Source organism: Tupaia chinensis, unplaced genomic scaffold, assembly GCF_000334495.1.
Source record: "Tupaia chinensis unplaced genomic scaffold, TupChi_1.0 Scaffold148470_1, whole genome shotgun sequence".
NCBI lineage: Eukaryota > Metazoa > Chordata > Mammalia > Scandentia > Tupaiidae > Tupaia > Tupaia belangeri.
Window position 1 is genome coordinate 341,793 of NW_006208319.1, and position 16,415 is coordinate 358,207.

Below are 16,415 nucleotides of genomic sequence, written 5' to 3' on the forward strand. Positions count from 1 at the left end.
TTCTGTCTCTCTGTCTCTGTCTTTCTGGCAAGCACATGAGCCCTATAGCAAAAACCTAAAAAAAAAAAAAGTACTTAGCCTCTACGAAAGTCTGAGTAGTTAAAACATCTGCATTTACTGTTTATATGTTTCTGAGAAACTAGTATTTTGACAGCATTTCATAGTCCTCTACCTCATAGCCTCTTAAATATCTCATAAAAATCTGTTTTTTTTAAAAAATTTCTAGTTACTTAAGGAGGTAACACTTGTGTAAATTAAAATAACAATCATATGGCAATATCTCAAAATACAGTCTCTCTTCCTGAACTTATGATGTCCCAAGCCATTATCTGTGTACAGACCGGCACTGGTCTCTGGATGCAGTTGAGACTAACTTCCTATTCTCTTCTAAATAATACCTGGGTTTGACGTAAAGATCTCTGCCCACCACAGTTATATTAAAAAACTTGACTTACACTTCCTCCCTTCTTCTCTCTTCCTTTACCTCTCCCCTCGAACTTTAAAAAGAACATATGATCTTCGAATCTATAATTAAATTTGAAAACACTTTCTAGTCCCCTTTTTAAATTGACCTCCTACTTGCAACATGTTTGCACTATTCTTTTATCCATTTGTTTGGTTCAACCCAGTTCAGTTTTACTAGCTTTATTTGCCACGAATTTGTCTTAGACACCAAAAGTTTGTATAAGACACTTGGGTAGCATAGAAGTTCGGATATTTTAGGATCAACAGGAGAAATCCATTTCTGAAAACAAAGTAGCTGATAAGATGCATGATTCTCTTTTCTTTTTTCAAAGACAGGTGTCACTATGTTGTGATCCTCCTGCCTCAGTCCCCTGATTAGCTGGGACTATAGGCACATTGTGTCCATTCTCTCCTATGCACCCTCAGCAGTATTTACTACTAGGGCTGGGCCACATGATTATAGGAAAGCTTCAGTTGAGTTTTTTTTCCCTCCCAAATACAGATGGGAGTCTTTTGATTGATTAGTTGTTTTAGCTTTCTAGAGTTTTTTTCATTTACTGGTTGGAAAGCAATGAGCTCTTTTTTCTTATCCCAATAATGCAGAGCAGAAAATTCCACATATTAAGTAGTCACACATTTCCATTTATAAGGCACAAACCCCATGAAACTCTCCAAGAAAGTAAGAAAACAAAGATCTGCAGACAACAAGGTAGGCTAATAATAGAGGAAGTTTGGAGCTAAAACAAACCACTTCCCTTCTGAGTAAGTAAGGGACTTTATACTGGTAAGAAAAGGAGCCTCTGAGGAGAGGGCTTCCCAGCCCTTCCCTTGACACAGCCTCCTTCACTGGACTGGTACAGAACTCAGTCCTCAGAGAGAGCTGTGTGGTCAGAATACACCGGTTGCAAGCACCACCTATCCACAATGTTCCAAACAGAGTGTTTGGTTACAGGGTGCCTGGTTCATACATTCTCATCCAAAAGAGCCTTCAAGGACCAACTCACAGTAAGCACACCTGCTTGCCTCTCTTAGGACTTGATTACCCTAAGGATTCCGCTCTTAGCTGATGCAGAACTGCCTGCCTGAGGACCCTGGGTGGGGTAGTTATGGGGTCCTTCATGAGACAGCCTCTGTGTAGGAGGCTAGACCTTGGATTCCTCTTGAAATAATTAGATCCTAGAGGAACCCTTAGAACCAATTCACCCTACTAAGGGCTTTTAAAACATGATGGTAAAATCTGGAGAAGACTCCCTGGAGCAACCTCCAGATTTCCTAGCCTATATGGCAGCCCTAATAGCTCTGAAGTAATCGTGCAGTCTACAGGTATAAAATAGAAGGGTCCCATGACACCAAACTATCCATGCTTGTTGGCTGGATCTCCTGGTGGCTCTTGGCACTGCACTTTCTGGTGCTGTTTACATTAGTATTATAAGATAAAAAGCTTTCTAAATGTCCATGTGGATCCAAGCACTTCCTAGGAGTATGACTGCTCCATAGTCCTTTGTATCACCATGCAAAGTAGGAATGAGAGTAAACAGCACTTCAGAGAAAACAGCCAGGCAGTCACCCTGAGAACGGGTCAGTGTTACAGTGGATGAGAGAGAAGGGATCAGAAATCAGATGAACTGAGTAATTCATTATGTCTAAGGGTTACACACAATCATCTTGAAGATTCTGACACTTCCACTTTGAACAACCTAAAATCCAAATGCAATAGAAACCCTGGATCAATTTAATTATCAATGACCAGCATAGCAGAATGGCTGTCCCAACAGTGTGAAGACAAGTCACCTTACTTTCCCGTCCAATTTTATTGCCCATAGAGGCTATAGTTAGACTTCTACCAAATATTCAGGCATAAAGATGGTTCTCCTTAATACAGCATCCCATGAATCTTAGCCAAGATCTCTTCCCTCTTGTGACTTGTAAAGTCATGACCCAGAAGGAATAGGAACACCCCTTTGATTAACAAGTCTCTTGAATCCTTTGGCTTTCCAATGCTGCAGTCATAGCATACCCTTGGAAATAACATATTAATTGAAAAGCCAACCATTAGTCAACTTCTCTTGTTTAATCAAGTTGTCCTCAAATCAGAAAGGACTACTTCCACATCTTACTCCATCTGCCAACCTCAGGATTCTTTCCTGCTCAGTCGGGCCTTGACTTTGTGCCTCAGGAGTGCTGCAGTGGCAGCACTACAGGCAGTTAAGAAGAAGAAGGAGAAACCGGCCATGTAGACGGACAGTGGACTGTGGCGCTGCAAGAAGATCTCCCGCCGCCCCTGATAGTCCAGGAGGATAGCCTCCAGCTGGGAGAGTGTGCAGATAGACAAAAAGGCATGGAAGATCTGATGTCCATGGCCCACAATGTCACAGGAACCTGGGAAGTACTTCTCAGGCACTGGGCAGGAGAAGAAGTAGGCGCTGATCAGGAAGAAGAGAATCTGGAGGGTGTGGTACCAGACTGCCTGATCCTGGCAGCCAGTAAGGTGGCAGAGCGCCACACGGTGTGCCACAGGGCTGATGTCTAGAATGAAAGCTAGTCCTGCAGGCACCACTTGACAGATCTTCCTCATGACTGGGTAAGGCCTCCGGTAACGATACTTGGCATAACAACAGCCTGCACAAGATAACCAGCCACAGAAGGCAGCTGCTGGCAAGAAGAAAAGCCAGAACCGATCATACCAGGCCTGGTCGGAGCTGTAGTAGTAGTGGACCAAGGCACTGCCATATTGGTAAACGGCCACACCAACATAGTCCACAAAGTAGACACTGTAGTGGGAGAGCTCCGACTTGGACTGCAGCAGGTGGGCCAGAAGGCTGCAAGTGAGGTAAGTGATTGAGGACAGGATAAACAGGAGCAGGGGCAGGGAGTGGTGAGAGGTCCATGGCAAGGCCTCAGACTCAGCAAAGGCCCAGAATCGCAAGAGAACAGCCAGGGCTGCCAGCAAGTGGGTCCATACGTTGACCACCTCATTGTGTTTCTGAAACAGGCTGAAGAAGTAGTAGCGCCACTCGTGCCCGGTGGGACGGTAGCCAGTGCGGATGTACGGCTCCCGGAAGAGCTGCGGCACTTCCGTCTCGGGGACGGTGCAAGGCATCTTGGGAAGGCCGTCCTCCAGGAACTTGGGCAGGCGGCGCAGCTGCTGCCCGCTGACCGACAGGGTGCTCAGGCGCTCCAAGATGGCGGTCGTCATGGCTGCGGCTCCCCTTGCTCTCCGTGCCACACAGTCAGGACAGAGGATGCTACCTGAAGAAAAGAAAGGTAAATTGGCATAACTCCCGTGAGATATGAACGCTGCAGAAATAGTCAAGGAACTATGGCTTTTCCTAAAGGAACATGGCTTTCTGGTGCCATGAGGGAAGCAGGGACAGCTTCTCCGAGCCTTGTTTTCTTCAACTGCAGAATGGAGTTAGACCAAGATCCCTACTGCCCCAACATTCAGATTCTGTGTCCACTGCTTACTGCAGTGAGTCACGTCTTACAAAATGAGAATGTGAGCCACCCTAAAATGATTTGATGATATTGGTGGGTTTAACAATAAACAGGATTTGAGGATAGCTAGAAGTAAGGTTATCATTAAAGGCTATGGGTTTCTTAGATGGTCTTAAAATATAATCATAGCATGAAATATGAATACTACCCTGAAACATAAGAATTATAGAATATAAAGGGACTTCATGAAGTCTGGGGGAAAACGATTAAAATACAAGTTTATTTTTGTACAATTTTTAAAAAATTCATAGTTTTTTTTTCGTAATACACATTTTTTTTGAGAGTTTTTTGCTATAGGACACGTGCACTTGCCAGAAAGACAGAGAGAGACGAGAGACAGAAAGCAAGAAATCATATCCCAGGAGGGATGGCCACGCAGCAATCCCTTCTCCATTTTCCTCTCGTGATCTTGAGCACACACACACAGTTGCCCCGTGAGAGTTTAAGCCACCAAGTCCTGTACTCACACCATGGTCGACTACATGGGAGTCCAGCGACATAGCAATTAAGCCAACCACTGGTCCCTGGTAATACACATTTGTTTATTTAGAGAGATTATAGGGCACATGGGCTCACCAGAGACACAGAAAGCGAGAGCCTGCAATCCCCTTCTCCTCTAGCCCTTCTCCTGCATTCTCTTCTCAGGATCTTGGGCATACAGTCGCATGCACCTATTGTGAGTTTTAAGCCTCCAGGTCTGTGACTCGAACTGTGGTCAACTATGTGGGAATCCAGCTTACCATGTAACTGTTACACCATCTGCTGGTCCCCATAATACACATTTTCCATGAGCTTTTGAAGATCTCTTGTTTTGTTATTACTAATGATAGCCTAGATTTCTTTAACATGGCACCTGATCTCTGAGGTAAGCAGTTGACTAGACCTCAGATTAATGGCACACCAATGATTCATCGATCATCTTAGATATCTTAACAGCTAAGTGAAAGCAAATAGTTTTAGATTAGCCTCTCTTAAGCAACTAAATTTGTACTTAATGATTTTTAGGCCTCAGAAGTGCTTAATTTACACTTGAACTTTCTAGTTGACAGATAAACTAGATGAGCACAGCAGTTATTTCATAAAATATTTCATACATTTTTACAAAATTACATGTGAAATTACTAGGTAAACAGGTTTCAGCAAATCTACAGTTACCCTCTATACTTTTATATTTGCCAGACTTTTTTCCTTGGAAAAGTTCAATACCTGATTTATTTAAATGACCTCCTTCCTTAAAAGACCCTCACTGGGAGAGATACAGTGCTGCTCGGGGTACTACTTATTTCAGGGAAGAAAATGTAGTCTTCTTTCTCACACTTCTTGATCAGTAATCTCTAGATAAATTACAAAGCCTAATACAATGTAAGTACAATGTAAGTTGTTATACTGTACTTTCAACTTATATTAATTTTTATTGTTGATTGTTATTATTCACATTTTAAAGTATTTCTGATCTGTGATTAGTTGAATCTGAGAATACAGAACCTATGTTTATAGGAGGTCTACTGTATTGCTATTTTCATTACTATGAGCTGAGTTCTGTGCTACGTACCAGACACCAGAGATAAAAAAGACCAATAAGCTAGGCTTGCTGCCTTCAAAGAGGTCAATCAGAGTCTACTAAGGAAACAGGCAGTAGGGAAATCATGACAAAATGTGTGGTTAAGCGTTCCATTAGAGGCAAGTGCTGGTTCACAGAATCTTAACCAACATAAAAAGCGAGGGTAGGGGTTGGGCCTCTTCAAATGACCCCTGAACCTAAGTCCTGAAGGAAAAGTCAGAATTCCAAAGAAGAGACAAGTGGAGGAAGAGACTTTTGGGCAGAGAGGAAGGACAAAGAACTTTTGCCAATATATGGGCCTAGAAAGCCTAGAGCATCTCAGAAGCTTACAATGTAACACTAACACCAGAGAGACCTATATCAAGCCCCATCATCAATCAACTGCATGACTCCAGCCTGAATTTTGTCATCTGTGAAGTAAATGACAAAGAAGCTGCTCACAAGGCTGGTGCCAGGACTATATAATTAAGTCCAATCTGCAAAAACATTTACCATTATTATGACTATTGCTGGTGTGAGATACAGGAATGGTTCATGAATGGAGGACCTAATACCTCTCTGTACGTTGTACCTGTCCTACTTCTAGGACAGCCTCTATAATGTTGTATTAGTCATTCCTTCAGTCAAAACCTACCAGACACTGGCCTCCTACCAGGAACAGGCTACAAACTAGTACTTAAAATAGGGATTAAAGACATCAAGAGGAACATAGTAAGGACAATAGATTCATCCAGAAAGGGAAATACAGAAAGAGGGAGCATGGGAAGGAGAAAGATAATGATCATCAGACTATGTTAAAAACAAAAAGTAAAAAAGAAAGAAAAACCCAAGCAGAATTTCAACTATCAGCCAGCAGAGGGATCCAAATGCCAGAGAGTTAAATTCTGGATAGGATAGTGGCTTTTCCAATTGAAAAACTTGCAGACAAACTACAGGAATATACTGGGGACATGGTATGACTTTTCAAGTTGTCCTGTTGCCATTAGCAATATATAATCTGGGGGATCTGGGCTTGTCGGAGCTTGGGGTATTAAAGTGCTCTCTTTCTTAGAAGCAGGCTTCTATCTTTGGTGAAACAGAGAGGGAAATAATGAAATTACTAATATTATTTTATGGCAGAGAGAAATCAAGGTGAGCCACTGGGGATATGAAGTTATAGAAGTTTCAGTAGGCCTTATCTACATGTTGCCTAAGAGCAAGTGTATTTCCATCCTCATTGGGTACCCAAACAAATCTAAGATAGTTCTATATCCAGAGTCAAATAATACATAGCCACACAATTCTGACTTATCTTCCTGTCCTTTAAAATATGATGTCTATCACATAGGTTCTTACAAACTGCTAAGTCCACTTAATTTATAATGATTAAGACTTAGGTTTTCACTGTTTAAAGATTGAAACAGGGCACAATTCAGATGTGGGAACTAATTGGCATCTGTCTGTTCTAGGGGAAAAGGACAGAATATGATGCTGCCTTATCATTGGTCTCCAGAAAATCATGACTAATCATGACAATTTTGCTAGTCCTTATATTACTAGTCTTCCTTATGCCTTTATGTTGACAAATCCCTTCCAGAAAATTATTTCTACTAAGCTCTTATGGAAAATAAACTAGGAAAAGGTTTATAGAACTAAGAAGTAGAGAAGTACAAGACCAACAGGATATTAATTTTAACTTCAAAGGAAAAAAATGACCTAAATCATTATTTTCCTTGCAAATGAAGTTTCTGAAATGCAGCCATACAAGTCTCAGCGTCTCTTTTAGTAATTCCATCCACTGGAGTCGTGTAACCAGATACCCACAGAGACCTGGTATTCCAGAGACGCAACTACCATGGCCTCCTAATCAGAATATGGTTCCTTATCTCCCTCAGCAATGAGGGTGTTGCACAGATCTAAGTCTTTTATGTAGAGGTGAAAAAGACTTAACTTTCTCTTTGAAAGAACAGGATTATTAAAAATTCTAATCTTGTAGGCAAAGAAGAAGGGGTTATTTCTTTGTCCTTTCCTTAGCATCTACCTCTTCCCCTGCCATGAAATTCTCCCTGTGAGAGCAGCCAACAAAGCAACAGTGATGGTACTCCTCATGCACTCCTATCTAAGCTGAGTTATAAATCTTTTATCATCATTAACTTCTGAAGCCAGTGGGGTCTTATCACTTCTACCTTAGGCCTTACTTTCACCAAGCCAGGGTGGCCAGTGCTTCCACAAACAGGCTTCAAAGGACTAGCTGTGAAAGTTGAGCCTATTTTGGAGGAAACCACATATTGGCATCAGGATATTAATGTAGGCATGCACTTCCCAGCCTTCCAGGTTGGATGCTCTGAGTAAGGTTCCCTCCCTCTCTCCTAGCCTCAGTCCTCATTCACTCCTATATAAAGTGATGTGGATATTGGCTGATCAAGGTAGTACCTTAGAATGATCTTTCTTTCATAGAGTTTTCGCTAACTCTCGGACAGCTGAAATTAAATCTTCCTTAAGAATCTTCATGAACTGAATAAGCTCAAGACTATTTTGATCAAGCAGAAAGCTTTTTCAGAGAAAGGATTTTCGGCTCAACACTATTCCAGGCTATAAACATCACAGGAAAAGAATAAAAAAGATCCTTTATGTCAAGAAACTTCTAAGAAGGGTTGGCCTCATAGCTTTGTAGTTAAGGAAGCGGGACCCCATGTGGCTGACGGAGGTCTGAATCATGGGCCAGGCAGTTTAAGAAACACATTGTGCACACATATGTGTGTGTGCCCCAGATCCCAACAGGATAGGGAAATGGAGAAGTGTTTACAGCATGACCATGCCGCATTGTTGGGTGTTTTCTCCTCTTTGTCTCTGAGTTCACATCCTCTCTGGCAATTAAAAAACAAACAAAAAACTTCTAAGAAGAGTCAAGCTTCACAAATCTGTACTATAGTACTTAATCAAGTATAAAGTAGAGTAAAACATAAATAGGGGTCTCTACAGACCAGAGTATGTTCAGGGCACACTGGAACAACCATGGAGAAAATGCACTCAAGTTAGGCCTAGAAGGCTGGATGGAGCTTAGACAAGTGAGTATGGGAGCATTCCAGGAGAGGGGGCAAAACATGAGCATGGGGATGGTGGGGCTTTTTGGGTCTGACAACAGAGGGGCTTTTGTGAAGTAATGAAGAAAGAAATTAGGTAGGTGCAGTGACATCAGTGAAAGTTTAGGTTTGATATTACAGAGGAAATATGAGCCATTTCTCGCTCCTGAAGATTTTACTTTGTTTCAGTGCTTACCTCCTGTGAGGTCCACAAGATGCCCACTGCTAACCCTTGTCTCCTCTCTTGACTAAAGTGACACTACCCTTTCTGGCCCTGCCTCTGTTTCCCTCTTCCACCACCCCTGTCGATTGTACTGTTCTGAGGATTCTACCATCCGCCCCCTTTTCTGCATCCACTGGGCCTTTCTCTGGGCAAAGTTACTTCTCTCAAACCCTTAGTTTCAGCCAGAACTGCTATCAGCTGATTCCCAAATATGCCTCTACCCGGACCTTTCCTGAGGTTTGGACTCAAATATCCCACTACTATGAATATGCCCAACTGAATGCCCCATGGGCACTTCATTCTCAACTTCTTCAAACATCTCCTTGGCCCATAGTTGACCCTTCCCCAACTTCTAATCAGCCATCTAGGCCTGCTGCTTTTATCTTAACATCTCTGCAATCCATTTGCCCTTTCATTTCTACTGCTCTCTCAAGTTAGGCTTTCAAAATTAACTTATGCTAGTGAGGACAACTTATACTAGTGGGGACAACAGTCTCATAATTGACCTTTCTTTCTGAAGTAATGGCTCCCCTGCCTCACATCCCCAACGCTTATACCTCATTCTTTGTGCCACTTCAGGGGGACAGTTTAAAAATGGAAATCTGATTATCACTTCCCTTCTAACATTTTTCAACAGCTTAGCAACTGTTTCCTTATAACACAAACTGCAAGCATATTAACAGACCCCTTCTCTGTTGACCTTCCTATTCTGGCCTCCTCCCACACCTAGGCCACTTTGGTGGCCTGGAAAATAATACTGGGAGCTCTGTAAAAGTGTCATGTACTCTGTCGCCTATGCATGCACCTCAGTAGCTTCCAGCTGAGCCACTCCAGCTCATTTTCAACACTGTCCAGGAGACACCTCTGCCAGGAAGCCTTTCCTAACCCTTGGACTGGGTTAGGGCTCTCCTACCTCTCATTATACTTTGGTCTTATCTGGTCTCCCCACCTATCCCAGGTTTGCTTCCCTCCTGAAGCTGTGATTAGTGATCACACAGGTTTTTAGGTTTTTGCTATAGAGCATGTGCACTTGCCAGAGATAGAAAGAGACACAGAGAGAGAAAGTGAGAAATCACTCCCTGGTGGGGGCGGAGGGTGGTGGCTATGCCATAATCCCTACTCCTCTATTCTCCTCCAGGGATTTTGCGCACACACACATGCACCCAACATGATTTTTAAGCCACCAGGTCTGGAACTTGAACCTCAATTGGCCATGTGGGAGTCTAGCACCTTAACCACCACACGACCTGCTGGCATGAACTCCTTTAAGGGAAGGGACTGTTGAGCAGGGAGAAGTGATTATAGCATGACAGTGCCCCCATTGTGGGATGTTTTCTCCTCTCTGTCTCTGAGTTCACATCCCCTTTGGTGATTAAAAACAAAACAAAACAAAACAACTTCTAAGAAGAGTCAAGTGTCACAAGTCTATACTATGGTACTTAATCTTAAGTGTAAAGTAGAGTAAAACACAAGGGGTCTCTACAGACCAGAGTATGTTCAGGGCACACTGGGACAACCATGGTGAAAATGAACTCATGTTAGAGTTCATTCTCACTAAGAAGGAGGTATAAGCATTGGGGACGTGAGAACTCTCATGTTTAAAGTAGTACCCAGTATATAGACAATACCTAGTGATTATTTACTGAATAAAGAATTATTTAGGCTAAGGCATATGACACTGATTTCCTTCTTTTCCACATGGTTGAAGGAATAAAAAAAGTGGTTCGAGAGTCAGGATGTCTGACTCTTGATATCTGCTCTACTCAATTAGTTGTGTAGCCATGTGCAAGACATTTCAGTACTCAGTGTCATTATCCTCATAAAACAAGGTGGGTGGGAGGAAATAGTTTCCTGCCTATATACTTCTCAGGAAGAAAGAATAAATCATAACAAAATGGGCAATATATATATATATATGTGTGTGTGTATATATATATATATATATATATATTAAGTTTCCAACTAGGAATGGAAACTTAATGACGATAACATGTATGATTAAGCCACTATGCAGTATATTTGGGATGGGAAATCACATTTTGTATGCTGTGACAATGCTCAGGGAATGAAAGTAAATTAATTAATTTAAGATGTTTCAGAAGAAAACTACAGTGCACTTGTAACTAGATTCTAGCTTTGTCCGTAATTTTAGTTTAAGGTATTTTGTGAATCAATAATATGTGGAAAAAAATGTTAAAAAAAAAAAAAGCCATTTGACTCTCAGGAGTCATATGGCTGTGCACAGCAGCACCTGGGTATGTCTTTCACCAGTGGAGGAGCAGATCCTTGCCACCTCTCCAGCTGGGTTCCTTGTCTGTGAGGGCTCCAGAGTGAGACAGCATTGTCCGAATTGAGGTCCTCAGCATCTCTCACAGGACACTCTGTAGGATTCAGGAGGCCTTTCTGGTCTCTACTTGCATGTCTCCTTGACTGCGCCTGAGCTATACCCTACCTCAGCACTGTCTTTTGTGTTCAGTTGCCCTGCCTTCCTCTTAGGGCTTCATTCTTCTGTCCATGCTCAGAATGCCTGTGCTACTGAGATTTGCTGTACAACAGCTATTCATCCTTCATGTCCCAGCTCAAATGTCCCCTCTAAAGCCTTCCATTTGGTTGCTTCTTCACCTTTACTGCCACTGTACTCATAGTCCTCCATTACAGCACTCTCCTTACTGTATACCTACTGTGTAATGGTCTGCATTATATATCTCTCTAACCACTAAACTATAAGATCCTTTGAGGGCCCAGAATCTTTTTTAAAGAGTTGATTTATCTCTTCCATGAGAGAGACATAAAGATGGGTAATCTCAACAGGGTCTTCATATCACAATCAATCCCCAGCCTCATCCAGCTAGGATCATGGGCACACATGCATATACCCACCAAGAACACAGAGATTCTGAAACACAAACTTGGGATCCTCCCATATGACTTAACCATCATGGAACACTAGGCCACAGCTGAGGAACACTAGGCCACAGCTGACCCGCTGTGGCTGGCCTAGGGCTGAGGATATCTTTATTACCTTGCACTGCCTAGCACACAGAAGATGTTCCAACAAAGCATGATTGAAAAAATGAATGAATGGAATAAAAGGATCAAAAAAGTGATAGCAAACATTTATATATATATATATATTTTTGAGAGGTTTTTGCTACAGGGTATGAGCACTTAATAGAAAGACAGGGAGAGATAGAGAGACAGAAAGTGAGAAATCACCCCCCGGGGGGGATGGCCATGCCACAGTCCCTTCTCTTCCATTCTCCTCTCGGGATCTTGGACACGCACATGCATGCCCCCAGCATGAGTTTAAGCCACCGGGTCCGGGATTTGAACCGCAGTCAACTACATGGGAGTCCAGCAATATAGATAGCCATTATGCTAACTGCTGATCCCACAAACATTTATATTTATCATAAGCCAGACAATGTTCAAGGTACTTTGCAAATATTAACTCTTTTAAACTTCCAAACAACTACCTATTGTTGTTGTACTATTAACACCATCCCCCTTTTTTAAAAAATAAATAATTATTTAATTTTATTTATCCATTCACTTATTTTTTAATTTGACCAGAGAGAGATACAGAGAGGGGGAGGGAGTGAGAAAGCAAGCACCAGGTCTGGGACTTGAACTGTGGTTAGCTATGTGGGAGTGTCCAGTGCCTTAACCACCATGCCACCTGCTGGTCCCCAACACCATCCCCTTTTTATAGATGAGGATATACAAGCAGAGAAAGATTAAGTAACCTGACCAAGGATACACATACCAAATTCTGGAAATAAATCTGATGAATTGGTCCTAGTAGGTGGGCTCTTAACCACTCTGCAATCAAAAGAAGCATTCTAAGATTAAACCTCACTATATTATTTTATTTTTATTTATTTTTAATATCAGAGGATATGCCTACACACAAGAGAAAAAGCAACCCCAACAGAGTCTGGTCATGGTCTATTTTTTCCTCCAGTTTTCCATCTTGTCAGGATCTTAGACACATATATGTGCATACCTAGCAAGTTTTTCAAGCAAGCAGAGTCAGTAAAATCCTGGGTGGCCATATGGGATCCAGCTTTCTCTACACAGCACCTAACTGCTCCATTATGGGGCTGTTCTTAAGCACCAATATCTTTTGGTGCTATGAAATTGCTGCAACTACTTTGCCCATTAACAAAGATAATGCGGTTTTGTAAGGTGCCTTACAAAAACAAGTGGTACTGCCAAGCTTCCCAGTTTTTTTACCTCTGAGTTTATTTGTAAATCAGATTATAATACTCTTTAAGAGAAGGCTTCTACAAAATCTGAGTGGAATCTGTCAGACAATTCAGATGACTTGATAGCTCAGATAAATAAGATCATAAACCTGATAGACTTTTTTCCTCTTAAAGGGACACATGGTTCCCTGGGGCTGCTGGCTTCACAGAACTGGTGCAGTAAGAGATTCCAATCACAAATCTAGATGAGGCCATCTATCAGCCTCCTGGTGAAAAGCACTGAGAATAATCACTGAATTCTGCTATGCCTACAGTGTGCTAGCTAAAGTCTCTCCCAGAGCAACAAAGTGGAGAATTAAAAACTCCATATTTGGGAAGCTAGCATAGTTTGTATTGAAAACATTTTATATGGAGGCCAAATATGAGGATATTTCAAAAAGTTCATAGAAAAATGCAATTAAAGTATGAGTTTATTTTGATGCAAAAAATGTGAAATCCATGCAGATTTTTATATGCATTTTCTGTGAACTCTGAAGACCCCATGTAGATGCATTCCAAAGCAGTAGTGTTCCCTGACCTATTACAAGAATGCTATGTGAACCCACCACAAACTTGGAAAAGTTGACTTTCCAGAGAGAATGTTACACAAGAAGTTAGAAATTTCAATTTCTAATTCCAGCTCTACCACTATGTGACTTCAGACAAATCATTCAACCTCTCTGTGCCTCAGTATCTTTGTCCATAAAACTGAGGAATAATATATATAAGCTGTAATACTGTAAATTTCTGTAATTCATATGAGCCATGTTTTGCTCTGTTCTGAACGTCAAGTAGAGTGCTGAAATCACCAACAAACAGATGCTATGACATCACCTCATGTCACTGTGCTGTGTGCGGGACTCATACAGATGGCAGGAAGGTGGCCTGCTGCTTGTTGGACAGAGAACAAAAGAGTATCAATTCCCTTCAAAGAGGGAGAAAAAATACTTCCAGAATCCACAGAAGCTCAGCCTCACACACACATCACCACATGACCATAAGTGGTTGAGAAGGAAAAGCAGCCAAAACAACCATTTTGTGTCCATTTTTAAGGATTAGAACTATGTTTTGAGCATCCTTTGAGACAGAGTTATAGTTGCAAACAGTCTCAAGATGCCTCCTAGATCTCCAGTCATCTCTACATTGATTTTTGTAGTCACAAATCATGTCATTGTTTAAAAAGTCATTTTTTATCATATTAGTGAAGTACTTTTATTGAGCATTCATTGATAAAATTGTTACACTCTACCTCACAGAAGTGGTTTTCCTACCAATTGTTTGTAGAACACAATTTTGAACAACTATAAAACTCAAATTTTATTTTTGGAAAAAGAATAATACTGTAATTTTATCTTCAAATTGCCAGGACTCTAAACTTAATTTTTAAATTTATTTCATTTTCTCTTTTACATTCAATCACATTATTTAGCTTATAAACTGAATATTTCAACATGTGATCATTTCTCTCTATTCCAGTTGATAAAACTATAAATGTCTTCAACAGATAATACTATATTTCTTTGTCTCATTAATGCTTTGCCTCTCTATTTTTCTTCTAAATGTCCTTCCTTAGACTCTACTCTTTCACACACACCATATGTGGTATTTACATCCATTTACTGTGTTTCTATATCCTTTAGTCAATCAGTTTCAGTCATAGAGTGTGGACACTCAGTATATATGAAGTGGGGACATACAATGCCTCTCCTTCATAGTCTGGCTTGCTTCACACAGCAGTAAATCTTCCATATTCTTTACAAATAGAACTACCATGTGATCCAGCAATCCCACTCCTTGGTATCTACTCAAAGGACAGAAGAATTCTTAATTGGAAAAGTGCTTGCACATCGATATTTATTGTGGCATTATTCACAATTGTTAAGACATGGAACCAACCCAATTGCCCACGAACAGATGAATGGATTGAAAAACTGTGGCACATATACTCTGTGGAATACTATTCAGCCATAAAAATAATAACCACAACAACACCTTGGCTTTTGACAGAAAAAGTTATATTTTAAGGAGTGGTACTACCAGCAGAATCCTGTTATTAACAGAGATAATTTTAATGTGGATTCAGATTCACCAACAGTGAACATTCCTATATTTAATGATACCTAACGTCAGTATCTTGACATCCAAAAATAAAGGATTGATTGAGTGAATTATGATGAATCTGTTCAATAGAATATTATGTCCTATTGAAATAATTATGTAATATATTTACATTTATTGTAATAGAATGATGCACATAATATATGCTGGAATCTTCAAATGTCCATGGAAAGTTAGTATTATGAGAAAAACCTATGCATAAATTTCAAATTTTCTTTTGCATTGAAATAAACTCATACTTTCATTCCATTTCTCCACAAACTTTTAGAAATCCCTTGTACCCCATTATTTTTTCACTGAAGTCTCTCCTGAACTTAGATGTGATGAGCACATCACACATGTCAAAAACGATTTGTTGAATAAACAAACAAGTGAAAGACACTGTTACATGGAAAAAGCAAATTGAAAGTATGTGTCTTGAGACCAGCAGATGGTGTGGTGGTTAAGGGTGTTGTACTCCCACATGGCCGACCATGGTTTGAGTCCCAGACCTGATAGCTTGCTGTCTCACTTTCCCTCTCTCTCTCTGTCTATCCCTCTCTGGTCAAATTAAAACAAATAAGTAAAGTTGAATAAAATAGTTCTTTAAAAAAGTGTGTGTCTTATTTTTGTAAACACACAAATATGCCAAAGAAAATGTATGGAGATGTATACAATCAATACAGCTATTAATAAGTCAGGAGACTGGGGGGAATTTTATTTTTTCTTCTGGAGTAAAACTACCATTTTAATACTTTTTTAGCAATGAATATCACTACTTTTGTAATTGGAAAAATATTCTACAAATTTATTGACAAAAATGTGAAAACTGGGCCAACTCTGATGTACAGCAATAATGCAGTACTCAAGAGATGCTGGATACACATCGTGACTGTGATTCAAGTCCCTGGCCCCACCGGCCTGAAAACACACTTGTCATGCGTGTGTCCAGGATCTGAGGGCTAGAGGACTGGAAGTGGGTCATGGCATGACCAGACACTGTGGAGGGTGTACCTGTCTCTTTTTCTCTCTCAGTCTCCCACATGTGCACACATGCTCTCATGAATGAAGGAAAAAAATTTCAAGAATGTAGAAGTTGGTAAAAACATGAGCCCTCACCAGGGCCAGTTGGTGACACAGTGGTTAAGGCAGCTGGATTCCATATGGCCAACTGCAGTTTCAGTCTCAGACCTAGTGGCTTGGAAAACATATCAGGCATGTGTGCATGTATGCCCCAAATCCTGAGAAGAGAATTCAGGGAAAGA

The 16,415-nt window shown here is 40.9% G+C and overlaps 1 protein-coding gene across 2 annotated transcripts in view; it reads right to left on the reverse strand.

Moving 5' to 3' along the window:
• Positions 1 to 16,415, reverse strand: part of PAQR8 (progestin and adipoQ receptor family member 8) — a 51,792-nt gene continuing 35,377 nt past the window's right edge. For both annotated transcript variants that reach the window (XM_006170440.2, XM_006170439.3), the window contains exon 2: positions 1 to 3,714. In XM_006170440.2, the coding sequence (XP_006170502.1) occupies positions 2,597 to 3,661 (1,065 nt within the window). In that variant the 5' untranslated portion in view covers positions 3,662 to 3,714 and the 3' untranslated portion in view covers positions 1 to 2,596. The remainder of the gene's footprint in view (positions 3,715 to 16,415) is intronic.